Consider the following 15,814-nt stretch of genomic DNA (forward strand, 5'->3'; position numbering starts at 1 on the left):
CCAAGCGTCTTGAACGGTCTGGAGGATTGCTGAGGAAGGTGAAGTTAGGCCTTACCTGCTAATTTTCTTTCCTCTAGATCCTCCAGACCGTTCAAGAGCCCACCCAGTGTATCGGCCAGTTCAGTATGATAATTTCTTTAGTCTTCAGTTGATGATATTTCTTGTAGCTCCTGTGATTTGGGTCCTGAAGTTTTACTAAGGGCAGTTTGTGGTACCGTTTGTGCCCATCTGCAGTTGAATTCCCCCGTCTTAAGTGGATTCAGTGGTTTTGTTTAGGTGGAGGTTTTTTGTTCCTCTGCTTTGTTACTGTTTTACTGGTTAGTAGAAGGTCTGCATAGGCTACTTGTATAAGAAGTTTGTGTTCTCAGTCTCCCTCTGCTGGTAGGAGTGCATAACCCCAAGCGTCTTGAACGGTCTTGAGGATCTAGAGGAAAGAAAATTAGCAGGTAAGGCTTAATTTCACCTTCTTCCTGTTCCTAGGCGATCCCACATGCTTATCCCATGCCTTTTTAAATTCTGGGACAGTACTCCACAACCTCCACCGGGAGGCCATTCCATGCCTCCACCACCCTTTCTGTGAAATAGTACTTCCTTAGATTACTCCTAAGCCTATTCCCTCTTCACTTTGTCATATGCCCTCTCATTCCATAGCTCTCCTTCATTTGAAAAAGGCTTACTTCCTGTACCAACGCTCTTTAATCTAATGATACCTCTGGCCAAATCGTTATCTAATCAAGGCCTTAATCCATACATTTACGCAGATGATGTGACGATTTACATCCCGTTCAAACATGATTTAAATGAAATCACTAATAACATTCACCTCAGCTTTGAAATCATGAACTCATGGGCGGATGCATTTCAACTGAAACTTAATGCTGAAAAAACACAATGTCTCATCCTACCTTCACAATATATGTAAAACACTGCGATAACCACACCAAACTTTTCCCTACCTGTCTTTGACAGCTTGAAAATCCTTGGAGTCACCATTGACAGAAACCTTACTTTGGAAAGCCATGCGAAAAACATAATAAAGAAAATGTTTCATTCAGCGTGGAAACTCAAAAGAATAAGACCTTTCTTCCCAAGAGACATATTTCGTAGTCTGGTACAGTCTTTAGTGCTAAGTCACTTAGACTACTGCAATGCTCTTTACACTGGCTGTAAAGAACATATCATTAAGAAACTTCAGACAGCCCAAAACACTGCAGCCAGACTCATATATGGTAGAACTAAATTTGAAAGTGCCACACCCTTAAGAGAAAAATAGCATTGGCTTCGACTCAAGGAACGTATTGTGTTCAAGATCTGCTGCTTGATTCATAAAATTATCTATGAAGATGCCCTGGTCTACATGTTAGATCTTATTGACCTACCACCCAGGAATATTAAAAGGTCTTCATGCACATTCCTAAATCTTCACTTCCCTAGCTGCAGAGGACTGAAATATAAGTTAATACATTCATCCAGTTATTCTTACATAGGAACGCAGCTTTGGAATGCATTACCACTTGATGTGAAAAAATAAGTGACCTTATCAATTTTCGAAAATCATTGAAGACCTATCTCTTCAATAGAACATATCATTGAAGATGGGAGTAACTAGCGAGGTAATTAAATTTGCTGATGACACAAAGTTATTCGAAGTCGTTAACTCATGACAGGATTTTGAAAAATTACAGAAGGACCTTACGAGACTTGGAGACTGGGCGGCTAAATGGCAGATGACGTTTAATGTGAGCAAGTGCAAGGTGATGCATGTGGGAAAAAAGAACCCGAATTATAGCCACGTCATGCAAGGTTTCACGTTAGGAGTTACGGACCAAGAAAGGAATCTGGGTGTCGTCGTCGATAATACACTGAAACCTTCTGCTTAGTGTGCTGCTGCGGCTAGGAAAGCGAATAGAATGTTGGGTATTATTAGGAAAGGTATGGAAAACAGGTGTGAGGATGTTATAATGCCGTTGTATCGCTCCATGGTGCGACCGCAGCTTGAGTACTGTGGTCAATTCTGGTTGCCGCATCTCAAGAAAGATATAGTAGAATTGGAAAAGGTGCAGCGAAGGGCGACTAAAATGATAGCGGGGATGGGACGACTTCCCTATGAAGAAAGACTAAGGAGGCTAGGGCTTTTCAGCTTGGAGAAGAGACGGCTGAGGGGAGACATGATAGAGGTTTATAAAATATTGAGTGGAGTGGAACAGGTGGATGTGAAGCGTCTGTTCACGCTTTCCAAAAATACTAGGACTAGGGGCATGCGATGAAACTACAGTGTAGTAAATTTAAAACAAATAGGAGAAACATTTTCTTCACCCAACGCATAATTACACTCTGGAATTCATTGCCGGAGAACGTGGTGAAGGCGGTTAGCTTAGCAGAGATTAAAAAGGGGTTAGACGGTTTCCTAAAGGACAAGTCCATAAACCACTACTAAATGGACTTGGGAAAAATCCACAATTCCAGGAATAACATGTATAGAATGTTTGTACATTTGGGAAGCTTGCCAGGTGCCCTTGGCCTGGATTGGCCGCTGTCGTGGACAGGATGCTGGGCTCGATGGACCTTTGGTCTTTTCCAAGTGTGGCATTACTTATGTACTTATCATAACGACCCATCACCTAAACTCTAATACATTACTGTTTTAATTGTTATTTCATTATCAGTCTTGTTATACCTAATGTTTTATTCCACTATGTTACTCGTATTCTTGTGTTATTAATTATATTTCTATTCTGCCATAGCAATAGCCAGGGCAGAGTAATGTAAGCCACATTGAGCCTGCAAATAGGTGGGAAAATGTGGGATACAAATGCAATAAATAAAAATACATAAATGCTCTTGAGATATTTAAACGTCTCTATCATGTCTCCTGTCTCCTTCCTCTTTTCCAGCGTATACATGTTGAGGTTCATAAGTCTGTCCCTATAATTTTTGCATTCAAGACCGCTTATTAATTTTGTAGCCGCCCTCTGGACCGACTCCATCCTGTTTATATCTTTCTGTAGGTGCGGTCTCCAGAACTGCACGCAGTACTCCAAATTAGGCCTCACCAGAGACTTATACAACGGCACTATCACCTCCTTTTTCCTGCTGGTCATGCCTCTCTTTATGCACACAAGCATCCTTCTGGCTTTGACCGTCGCTTTTTCTACCTGTTTGGAAGCTTTAAGGTCATCAAACAATCACCCCCAAGTCCCGCTCTTCCTTCGTATACTGAAGCACTTCACCCCTTATATTGTACCGTTCCCTCGGATTCTTGCGACCCAAGTGCATGACCCTGCATTTTTTTTGGATTAAACCTTAGTTGCCAAATATTGGTCCATTTCTCCAGGTTTGCTAGGTCCTTCCTTATAGTGGGTGTGGATATATAGCAGATATGGAAAGTAGTGCTAGATCAGGAGAGTCAGATCCTTCCTCCTCCACGTCACCCACTCCACAACTCCCTGACTTCTTTACTTCTCTGAAAAAAAACCCCCTTTTCAGTGGGAGTCCATTTTTGTTAATTTTGAGGGGGGAGAAAAGATTGAGCTTAGAAGAGTGAAGTGACTAGTAGGGCTGCAGGTAGCTACTGTTGGAGAGGGAATTGGTGTCCCCACAATAATAGAGCACAGCTGGAAGTTTAAGGCTGAATCGCAAGCTCACAGCCAGTGCTTTTGCTTCACTTGCATTGGGCAGCAAGATACAATGTTGGGAAATGGAGGGGTGGGATACTTTTCAAAGTACTAGACAGGAAAGTCACAAATGGTGGTGAGGACATGGAAGAGGGAAGGGGGACCAGGGCTTGTAGAATGACTAATGAAGGTGGGAGAGGAGATATGTTTGGATGCACTGATTTGTATGCTAAGGGGAAAGAATGAGCTACTTCTAAAGGTATGGGTCCCCTTTAACCACTATATGAGCTCCTTATGAACTTCATGAGAAGGTGGGGGCCTGGGGCGCGGGGATTGGAAGCTAGCTTGGATGGTGGGATTGAAGTCACTCTTATTCATCTGTGCTGTAGTTGTCAATATTATAGTTGTGGTTATGTTGAATTTATCCAAATTGTTGAGAGAGGGCAGTTCTGGGTCCAGCCTAAAGGCAACTTGGGCACAAGAGAAAATGGAAGTTTTCTGCAGGCACACCCAGAGGGTGGTTTCAGAAGGTGTGATGATTTGAACTTGTTACTATGGAGAAATCATGAATTTTTGTGACTCTTCTATAAAGTTGAAAACAATTTACAAGAATGTCACATACAGGAGGAGCAGATGAAGTGCTCCCTATTCTCCTGGCCAGTATACCCTCTCCTGATTGTCCTCTGTTTATGCTCACATGAGCAGGTAAGTTTGTGGGATCTCGCTGGCTCTTTCCTCTTCAAGATTTTCACTTCAGTTTGTCCTAATTATGCTCAAGGTGTTCTGTAAGTTGCAGATGTGTGGTGGTGGAGAGGGAGCAGTTACTTTTTTTGCTGGAGCTCTCCTGTGTGTCTCCTCTTATGCTGCTGGGGGCTCAAGTAACCCCAGTGGTCCAGAACAGGTTTCTTCTTGTTTTGGTTAAGAGGACAGCCCTTTCAGGGATTGCCCAAGGAAGAGGACGATTTTATTTTTGTAAACTGCTTAGATGGAATCCCCGATATGTGGTATAAGAAGAAAAAAATAAAATTGGAACTTTGAGCTCTGTGCATAGCAAGATTGCCCTCCTCCTTTGCCTGGTATTATATGAAAAGAAGAAAACTTCCTTGCCCACCCAGTCTTTCTTTAGTTTCTTATGTTCCTCTGCTTTATCAACTTTCCTACAGGGCTGTGGTGTCAGTTGGTAAAAATGTACCAACTCTTTACTTCAGCTTCTGTTCTTGGTCTCCAGCGGATGGTAGAAGCTGCAGGCTCAGTTTTGCGCTCTTGGCCAAGTATTATCTTCAGGTTCCTGGCTTTCTCCGAGGACAAGCAGGCTGCTTGTTCTCACTGATGGGTGACGTCCACGGCAGCCCCTCCAATCGGAAACTTCACTAGGAAAGGCCTTTGCTAGTCCTCGCGCGCTCATGCGCGGCCGTCTTCCCGCCCGAACCGGCTCGTGTTCGTCAGTCTTCTTTTGTCCGCGCTCGGTACGGTTGTGTTTTCGCCGTGTCGTGCCCCGCAAAGTCGACCTCGCGCGTTCTCTTCGTGTTAAAAAAAAAAAAAAAAGAAACCATTCTGTGTGTGGATAGGGACTCTTCGGTCTCTTTTCCCCCGATATTTCCAGCTTTTTCGCCCCGGTAAGTTTTCTTTCGTCGTCGGGGTAGGCCGCTTTTAGGCATCGGGTCGAAGTTTTCTTCCCCTTGTTTTTGTGGTGTCTTTTCCGCCATTTCGACTTTTGATCTCGCCGGCGTGATTTTTCCGCCCATGACATCGAAGTCTCCCAGCGGCTTCAAGAAGTGCACCCAGTGCGCCCGGGTCATCTCGCTCACTGACAGGCATGCGTCGTGTCTTCAGTGCTTGGGGGCTGGGCACCGCCCGCAGGCCTGTAGTCTGTGTTCCCTTTTGCAAAAGCGGACTCAGGTAGCGAGATTGGCCCAGTGGAACGTTTTGTTCTCGGGCTCTTCGTCGACATCGGCACCGGGGGTATAGAGTGCATCGACGTCTTCATTGTCCAGACCTTCATCCTCGGCCGCCAGTGCATCGAGGCATCGGCCCTCTGCATCGGCGCTGAGACATCGGACAGCTGCGTCGACGTTGGTGGTACCGGGACCTCGTCTGCTGATGTCGGACGGTGGTGCTTCGTCTGGAGTGCAGGTGAGGGCTGTCCATTCCCCTGCTGGTGGCGGTGAGCCTTCGGGTGGGTCTCCCCCTACCCTGAGGGCTCCTGCAGTACAGCCCCCCCGAGACCGACCTCCTTCGGCCTCGGCCCCGAGGAAGCGATGGCTGGATTCTATGTCCTCCTCGTCGGTGCCGGGAAGCTCCGGTGACATGCTTCGTTCCAAGAAGTCGAAGAACCATCGTCATCGGTCTCCTTCCCGTGTCGGCACCGAGAGCTCTGGGTCGCCGAGGGAGTCGGCACCCAGTAGGCATCGGCACCGAGAGGACCGCTCACCCTCTGTTCAGGAGGTGTCGATGCGCTCCACTCTGGACAGCCCGGAACAGCCTCCACGCCCGGAACAGGTTCTGACGTCGACGCCTGCATCGACCTCCATGCCTTTCTCTGCAGCCGCTCTGAATGAGAGCCTCCGGGCCGTTCTCCCAAAGATTCTGGGAGAGCTGTTGCGCCCTACCCCTCCGGTACCGGCGGTGCTTGCGCCACCGGTACCGTCGAGCGTGACGCCGGCTGGTCCATCGCCCGGGGTGAGGTCTCCGGCGTCGGTGCCGGCTGCCGTCGCCTCCCAGGAGGGCTCCCCGACTACGTCGGCGGAGGGAGCTTCGCCGATGCGGGCGAGGGAGTCTACCTCTCGACGCCCCCATCGTGGACGTGGCTCCACAGAGTCGAGTCGGGCACGGTTGCAGACACAGGTCCGTGAACTTGTGTCTGACACCGAGGGTGAGGCCTCGTGGGAAGACGAAGGAGACATCAGATATTTCTCTGACGAGGAGTCTGAGGGTCTTCCTTCCGATCCCACTCCCTCTCCTGAAAGACAGCTTTCTCCTCCCGAGAGTCTGTCTTTCGCTTCCTTTGTCCGGGAGATGTCTACGGCCATCCCCTTCCCGGTGGTTGTGGAGGACGAGCCCAGGGCTGAAATGTTTGAGCTCCTGGACTATCCTTCTCCACCTAAGGAAGCGTCCACAGTACCTATGCATCATGTCCTTAAAAAGACATTGCTGGCGAACTGGACCAAGCCATTAACTAACCCCCACATTCCCAAGAAGATCGAGTCCCAGTACCGGATCCATGGGGACCCAGAGCTGATGCGCACTCAGTTGCCTCACGACTCTGGAGTTGTGGATTTGGCCCTAAAGAAGGCTAAGAGTTCTAGGGAGCATGCTTTGGCGCCCCCGGGCAAAGACTCTAGAACCTTAGACTCCTTTGGGAGGAATGCGTACCATTCCTCTATGCTCGTGTCCAAAATTCAGTCGTACCAGCTCTACACGAGCATACACATGCGGAACAATGTGCGGCAGTTGGCGGGCTTGGTGGACAAGCTCCCCCCGAGCAAGCCAAGCCTTTTCAGGAGGTGGTCAGGCAGCTGAAGGCGTGCAGAAAATTCCTGGCCAGAGGGGTGTATGACACCTTTGATGTTGCGTCCAGGGCTGCTGCTCAAGGTGTGGTGATGCGCAGACTCTCATGGCTGCGTGCCTCCGACCTGGAGAATAGACTCCAGCAGCGGATTGCGGACTCGCCTTGCCGTGTGGATAACATTTTTGGAGAGAAAGTCGAGCAGGTGGTAGAGCAGCTCCACCAGCGGGATACCGCTTTCGACAAGTTCTCCCGCCGGCAGCCTTCAGCTTCTACCTCTACAGGTAGACGATTTTTTTGGGGAAGGAGGACTGTTCCCTACTCTTCTGGTAAGCGTAGGTACAATCCTCCTTTTCGACAGCCTGCGGCCCAGGCTAAGTCCCAGCGCGCTCGCTCTCGTCAGCAGCGTGCGCCTCAGCAAGGCCCCTCGGCTCCCCAGCAAAAGCAAGGGACGAGCTTTTGACTGGCTTCAGCAGAGCGTAGCCGACGTCCAAGTGTCAGTGCCGGGCGACCTGCCAGTCGGAGGGAGGTTGAAAGCTTTTCACCAAAGGTGGCCTCTCATAACCTCCGATCAGTGGGTTCTCCAAATAGTCCGGCAAGGATACACCCTCAATTTGGCCTCAAAACCTCCAAATTGTCCACCGGGAGCTCAGTCTTACAGCTTCCAGCACAAGCAGGTACTTGCAGAGGAACTCTCCGCCCTTCTCAGCGCCAATGCGGTCGAGCCAGTGCCATCCGGGCAAGAAGGGCTGGGATTCTATTCCAGGTACTTCCTTGTGGAAAAGAAAACAGGGGGGATGCGTCCCATCCTAGACCTAAGGGCCCTGAACAAATATCTGGTCAAAGAAAAGTTCAGGATGCTTTCCCTGGGCACCCTTCTACCCATGATTCAGCAAAACGATTGGCTATGCTCTCTGGACTTGAAGGACGCCTACACGCACATCCCGATACTGCCAGCTCACAGACAGTATCTGCGATTTCAGCTGGGCACACGTCACTTCCAGTACTGTGTGCTACCCTTTGGGCTCGCCTCTGCGCCCAGAGTGTTCACGAAGTGCTTGGCTGTAGTAGCAGCGGCACTTCGCAGACTGGGGGTACACGTGTTCCCATATCTCGACGATTGGCTGGTGAAGAACACATCCGAGGCAGGAGCCCTGCAGTCCATGCAGATGACTATTCGCCTCCTGGAGCTACTGGGGTTTGTGATAAATTATCCAAAGTCCCATCTTCTCCCAGTGCAGAAACTCGAATTCATAGGAGCTCTGCTGGATTCTCGGACGGCTCGCGCCTATCTCCCAGAGACGAGAGCCAACAACTTGTTGTCCCTCGTCTCGCGGGTGCGAGCGTCCCAGCAGATCACAGCTCGGCAGATGTTGAGATTGCTGGGCCACATGGCCTCCACAGTTCATGTGACTCCCATGGCCCGCCTTCACATGCGATCTGCTCAATGGACCCTAGCTTCCCAGTGGTTACAGGCTGCTGGGGATCTAGAAGACGTGATCCACGTCAAGTCGCAGGAGGAATGTGAACGATTACAGGAGGACCTTGTGAGACTGGGAGAATGGGCGTGCAAGTGGCAGATGAAGTTCAATGTTGACAAGTGCAAAGTGATGCATGTGGGTAAGAGGAACCCGAATTATAGCTACGTCTTGCAAGGTTCCGCGTTAGGAGTTACGGATCAAGAAAGGGATCTGGGTGTCGTCGTCGATGATACGCTGAAACCTTCTGCTCAGTGTGCTGCTGCGGCTAGGAAAGCGAATAGAATGTTGGGTGTTATTAGGAAGGGTATGGAGTCCAGGTGTGCGGATGTTATAATGCCGTTGTATCGCTCCATGGTGCGACCGCACCTGGAGTATTGTGTTCAGTACTGGTCTCCGTATCTCAAAAAAGATATAGTAGAATTGGAAAAGGTACAGCGAAGGGCGACGAAAATGATAGTGGGGATGGGACGACTTTCCTATGAAGAGAGGCTGAGAAGGCTAGGGCTTTTCAGCTTGGAGAAGAGACGGCTGAGGGGAGATATGATAGAAGTGTATAAAATAATGAGTGGAATGGATCGGGTGGATGTGAAGCGACTGTTCACGCTATCCAAAAATACTAGGACTAGAGGGCATGAGTTGAAGCTACAGTGTGGTAAATTTAAAACGAATCGGAGAAAATTTTTCTTCACCCAACGTGTAATTAGACTCTGGAATTCATTTCCGGAGAACGTGGTACGGGCGGTTAGCTTGACGGAGTTTAAAAAGGGGTTAGATAGATTCCTAAAGGACAAGTCCATAGACCGCTATTAAATGGACTGAAAAAATTCCTCATTTTTAGGTACAACTTGTCTGGAATGTTTTTACGTTTGGGGAGCGTGCCAGGTGCCCTTGACCTGGATTGGCCACTGTCGGTGACAGGATGCTGGGCTAGATGGACCTTTGGTCTTTCCCAGTATGGCACTACTTATGTACTTATGTACTTATATGTACCTGTCCACGAGTTTTCTCGAATCCCTGTATTGGTGGACGATTTGGTCCAATTTGACTCTGGGATGTCCTTTCCAAATTCCTCAGCCACAAAAAGTGCTGACCACGGATGCGTCTCTCCTGGGGTGGGGAGCTCATGTCGATGGGCTTCACACCCAAGGAAGCTGGTCCCTCCAGGAACGCGATCTGCAGATCAATCTTCTGGAGTTACGAGCGATCTGGAACGCTCTGAAGGCTTTCAGAGATCGGCTGTCCCACCAAATTATCCAAATTCAGACAGACAACCAGGTTGCCATGTATTACGTCAACAAGCAGGGGGGCACCGGATCTCGCCCCCTGTGTCAGGAAGCCGTCAGCATGTGGCTCTGGGCTCGCCGTCACGGCATGGTGCTCCAAGCCACATATCTGGCAGGCGTAAACAACAGTCTGGCCGACAGGTTGAGCAGGATTATGCAACCTCACGAATGGTCACTCAATTCCCGAGTGGTGCGCCAGATCTTCCAAGCGTGGGGCACCCCCTTGGTAGATCTCTTCGCATCTCGAGCCAACCACAAAGTCCCTCTGTTCTGTTCCAGGCTTCAGGCCCACGGCAGACTGGCATCGGATGCCTTCCTCCTGGACTGGGGGGAGGGTCTGCTGTATGTTTATCCTCCCATACCTCTGGTGGGGAAGACTTTGTTGAAACTCAAGCAAGACCGAGGCACCATGATTCTGATTGCTCCTTTTTGGCCGCGTCAGATCTGGTTCCCTCTTCTTCTGGAGTTGTCCTCCGAAGAACCGTGGAGATTGGAGTGTTTTCCGACCCTCATCACGCAGGACGAAGGGGCGCTTCTGCATCCCAACCTCCGGTCCCTGGCTCTCACGGTCTGGATGTTGAGAGCGTAGACTTTGCCTCTTTGGGTCTGTCGGAGGGTGTCTCCCGCATCTTGCTTGCTTCCAGGAAAGATTCCACCAAGAGGAGTTACTTCTTTCTGTGGAGGAGGTTTGCCGTCTGGTGTGACAGCAAGGCCCTAGATCCTCGCTCTTGTCCTACACAGACCCTGCTTGAATACCTTCTGCACTTGTCTGAGTCTGGTCTCAAGACCAACTCTGTAAGGGTTCACCTTAGCGCAATCAGTGCATACCATTACCGTGTGGAAGGTAAGCCGATCTCAGGACAGCCTTTAGTTGTTCGCTTCATGAGAGGTTTGCTTTTGTCAAAGCCCCCTGTCAAGCCTCCTACAGTGTCATGGGATCTCAATGTCGTTCTCACCCAGCTGATGAAACCTCCTTTCGAGCCACTGAATTCCTGCCATCCGAAGTACTTGACCTGGAAGGTCATTTTCTTGGTGGCAGTTACCTCGGCTCGTAGAGTCAGTGAGCTTCAGGCCCTGGTAGCCCAGGCCCCTTACACCAAATTTCATCATAACAGAGTAGTCCTCCGCACTCGCCCTAAGTTCTTGCCAAAGGTTGTGTCGGAGTTCCATCTGAACCAGTCAATTGTCTTGCCAACATTCTTTCCCCGTCCTCATTCCTGCCCTGCTGAACGTCAGCTGCACACATTGGACTGCAAGAGAGCATTGGCCTTCTACTTGGAGCGGACACAGCCCAACAGACAGTCCGCCCAATTGTTTGTTTCTTTTGATACCAATAGGAGGGGAGTGGCTGTGGGGAAACGCACCGTATCCAATTGGCTAGCAGATTGCATTTCCTTCACTTACGCCCAGGCTGGGCTGGCTCTTGAGGGTCATGTCACGGCTCATAATGTTAGAGCCATGGCAGCGTCGGTAGCCCACTTGAAGTCAGCCTCTATTGAAGAAATTTGCAAAGCTGCGACGTGGTCATCTGTCCACACATTCACATCTCATTACTGCCTGCAGCAGGATACCCGACGCGACAGTCGGTTCGGGCAGTCAGTGCTTCAGAACCTGTTTGGGCTTTAGGATCCAACTCCACCCCCCGAGGGCCCTGTTTGTTCTGTTCCAGGCTGCACTCAGTTAGTTGGTAAATTTTTTAGGTCAATCTCAGTTATGTCCTCGCCGTTGCGAGGCCCAATTGACCATGGTGGTTGTTTTTGAGTGAGCCTGGGGGCTAGGGATACCCCATCAGTGAGAACAAGCAGCCTGCTTGTCCTCGGAGAAAGCGAATGCTACATACCTGTAGAAGGTATTCTCCGAGGACAGCAGGCTGATTGTTCTCACAAACCCGCCCGCCTCCCCTTTGGAGTTGTGTCTTCCCTTGCTTTGTTTGCTACTTATGGGACTGACGAACACGAGCCGGTTCGGGCGGGAAGACGGCCGCGCATGCGCGGTGCGCATGAGCGCGCGAGGACTAGCAAAGGCCTTTGCTAGTGAAGTTTCCGATTGGAGGGGCTGCCGTGGACGTCACCCATCAGTGAGAACAATCAGCCTGCTGTCCTCGGAGAATACCTTCTACAGGTATGTAGCATTCGCTTTATGGCGGTGAGTCTGGAGGTGGTGTAATGGGCCAGGGCCCACATGAGACCACTTCAGTCGGCTGTTCTATGAAGGTGGTCCTCCCAGATGCAAGACTTGGAGGAGAAGCTTCCCCTTCAGGGACTGGTGAGGCGCAGCCTGCAGTGATGGCTGGATGTGCACAATCTGTTTTGGGGGGGGGGGGGGAGCTCAAGTCTGGACTCCCTCTTCCCCTCCAGTGGACTGTGGTGGCTATGGATGCAAGTCTCAAGGGCTGGGTAACTCATTGTTTAGGTTACATGGCTCAGGGCCAGTGGTCGATCAAGAGACTGGAAACCAGAGAGATTCACTTGCCTTTGTAGTCCTTCCACAGTCTTCTGTGAGGCAGGGTAGTGCAAGTCCTGTCTGACAATATGACAGCGGTGGCCTCCGTAAATCGCCAGGGGGGTATGAAGAGCCACCTAGTTGCGCTGGAAGTGGCCTTTCACATGTTCTGGGTGAAGCGTCATCTCACAAATCTGTCCACCGTGCATGTGACGGGTATGGAAAATGTTCGGGCAGATTATTTCTGCAGTCATTTTCTGGATCCAGGAGAGTGAAGTCTAGGACAAGACGCCTTTGCCCTTATTGTACATAAATGGGGGCTTCCAATAATGGACTTGATGGCGACCTCCCACAATGCCAGAATTCCTCGTTTCGTCAGCAGGAGGAGGGACATATTCTCATAAGGGCTGGATGCTCTGATGCAGGAGTGGCCCTTGACTGGTCTTCTCTGGTCCCTCTGTGGTCTCTCCTGGGCAGGATTATCCAGAGAATAGAGCTCCACGATAGTCTGTTGGTCTGAGTGGCTCTGGATTGGCCACGAAGATAATGGTACAGGGACCTTGTGTGGCTTAAGGGGGAGGAGCCACTCTGTCTTTCACTAATGAAGGACCTTCTGTCGCAGAGTCAGATGTGAATGGTGGATCCAGCTCTGTTCTGTCATACAACTTGGCACTTGAGAAAGAGAGGTTATTCTAGTCAGGTCATTGTGACACACTTGCATTCAAGGAAATGGTCTACATCCCGTGCCAGTGTTCATATGGCATATTTTCAAGAATTGGTATGCCGACTGGCGGATTGTTCTTTTGCAGACGTCATTGCTGCAGATTCTGGATTTTTTTGCATGATGGCCTGGACAAGGGTCTTGCCTCATCCTCTCAAGGTACAGGTGGCGGCGCTGGTTTTTTTCTGAGGCTTAATCAATGGAAAGTCCTTGGCTTCTTATCAAGATGTGGTTTGTCTCTTGGGGAGGGGGGGCTTCTTCATCCTCTCCTTCATCCATGTGTTCCTCTTTGGGATCTTAACCTCGTATTGTCATTTTTTATGTCTGTGCCTTTGGAGCCCCTGGTGGGTTGTACGCTTAAAGGACCTTACGTTTAAGACTATTTTTCTAGTAGCCATAACTTCTGCACACAGGATTTCTGAGCTATAGGTCCTTTTTCATGTAGGGAGCCTTTCTTGTTCTTCAAAGACAAGGTGGAGGTGGGGAGGAAGTGACGTCACCGGAGAGCATGGCTGCCTAACTTCTGTGCTCCCGAGTACCCGAGGTGCAAAGAGCGCTACCCGGCACTTACAATAAGCAAGGAGGGCAAAGAAAACGGCGCCACTTAAGAACGAGGAGCGGAGGAGGCCAGAGACGTCCATGCAAAGGCGGTCTACGCCGCTAAACCTGTCAAAATTCGCGTATAAGAAAGGCGCGACGAAATCCAACATGGCGGCCAGAGCGAACGAAGAAATGGCGGAGCGAATGGATGCGGAATTGCAACCATCGGGAGACATGTTCGCATCGCAGACCCAGGGAGAGCCTGAGGGGGCCGGACTGCCGGAGCTATGCGCTTGGATCCAGGAAATCCGATCGGATCTAAAAGCCATGAGGTCAGAGCTGGCGACGCTGGGGGCTGACCTGAGAGGGGAGATAGCTGAGCTCGGACACCGGGTGGAGGAGGCGGAAGGCCGAATAGATGACCATTCGGAGTCCCTGGGCTCCCTTGAGAGGCAGATCGCAGATGAGCGAATAGGGCAGCAGCTTCTCTCTGAAAAACTGGAGGATCTGGAAAATAGGAGCAGGCGCCATAACATCCGCATTCGGGGCTTGCCGGAGGTTTCAAAGTATCAAAATAGTGAGCAAGTGGTCCAGCAAATTGCCAGCGATGTTCTAGCGAACACGGAGGATCCGATTCCACCAGAAAAAATAAACTTGGACAGAGCACATCGGGCCCTGGGGGCTAATAGAAAGAACTTACCAAAAGATATTATAGCATGCTTCCAGGACTTCAAAGTGAAAGAGCGAGTCATGGCAGCGGCAAGACAAATAAAGGATTATAAATGGGACACCAATAGAGTGGAAATATACCAGGACTTGGCGGCTGCCACCCTGAAGAGAAGGGCTGAGTTGAAGCCGGTAACGGCAAAGTTGCGAGAACTGGATATTCGTTATCGCTGGAGATATCCGTTTGGACTAGCATTCTACAAGGATGGGAAACAGCACATGGTCAAAACCTTGGCAGAGGCGCAGAGAATACTGCAGGGAGACTATCAGATGGATACACCCTCGGCAGCGGAGCGCCCATCGATGGCAGCGGATCCCAGGACCCACCCCAGATGGCAAAGAGTGGGTCAGAGTCGACTACAGCGCCAGAAGTCAGCGGGACGCCTCACCTGACTTTGCATGGCAACAAGGGGAGATAAGACCCCACTTGTTTAACAGGATGCGCCCTTGTGGCGAGTTTACCAGGTGCCGTGGACTTGGAGAGCGGCAAGCTGGCCTGGTTGAAAGTTATTGTTGGTTATAAGGTGCAGTAGGGTAATATAGAACATTGGTTTAAACAGGGAGCAAGATAAGAGTTAAGTTAAAGATATTAATAGCTAAAAATGTGAAGGGGTACTAGTGAGTTACAACACCTCCGTGTTGCACCATCCAGAATATGGTAAAGGTGCTAAGGTTTTGGGGGAGGGAAGGGGAGACTAGGGGGGGAGGGAGAAGGAAAGGAGCGGAGGAGGGGAGGGGGGGGGGAGGGAAGAAGGGTGGGAGAGATGGGTGGCTAATATTGAGATATGCTATAATGATGCTCATAACTGAAGAAGTTGTCTATATATACAATGCTTAAATGTGTGACTATAAATGTGCGGGGCTTGAATACTCCGCAAAAACGGAAGCAGGTATTTAGGGAAATGCAACGCCAGCAAGCCGATGTAATGTTTCTCCAGGAGACCCACCTTAGAAAAGTCCATGAATACTTAATGAATAATAAGCAGTACCCATATATAAGATGTGCATCAGCCACAGAGGTTCAGAAAAAGAGGGGAGTTTTGATAGCTCTATCCCGGTCCCTACCCTGGCAGGTGCATACAACGGTCAGGGATACAGCGGGCAGATATATATTGATGGTGGTCTCCCTTGATAAGGAATATTACACACTGGTATGTGCATATGCACCCAATGAGAATCAGAGGATATTTATGCAGGAACTGGAGAGGATTTTACAAAAGCATGCTAAAGGTCATTTGGTGATAGGGGGCGACATGAACTTGACACTGGACCCGAAGCTAGATAACTCAGGGGGGGTGGCAAAATACGCGCAGGGAGATAGAGTAGCCTTCCGGTCCTGGCTGGCAAGGTGGGGGCTGACTGACTTATGGAGAGATACGCATGGGACTGAAAAAGATTTTACCCATTATGCCCCCCTCCACAAAACCTACTCGAGAATTGACTATTGGCTGGGCGATGCGATGGTGAGGAGGCAGGTTGAAAGGGTGACTATCGAGCCCTGT

The 15,814-nt window shown here is 49.9% G+C and overlaps 1 protein-coding gene across 1 annotated transcript in view; it reads left to right on the top strand.

Annotated features, from left to right (window-relative positions):
- Positions 1-15,814, top strand: part of HCFC1 (host cell factor C1) — a 495,616-nt gene that overhangs the window by 173,609 nt on the left and 306,193 nt on the right. Inside the window, 1 exon segment of the mRNA XM_030192062.1 lies at positions 13,766-14,654. Coding sequence (XP_030047922.1) covers positions 13,766-14,654 — 889 coding nt within the window.

Source organism: Microcaecilia unicolor, chromosome 2 (assembly GCF_901765095.1).
Source record: "Microcaecilia unicolor chromosome 2, aMicUni1.1, whole genome shotgun sequence".
In the NCBI taxonomy this organism is placed as follows: Eukaryota; Metazoa; Chordata; class Amphibia; order Gymnophiona; family Siphonopidae; genus Microcaecilia; species Microcaecilia unicolor.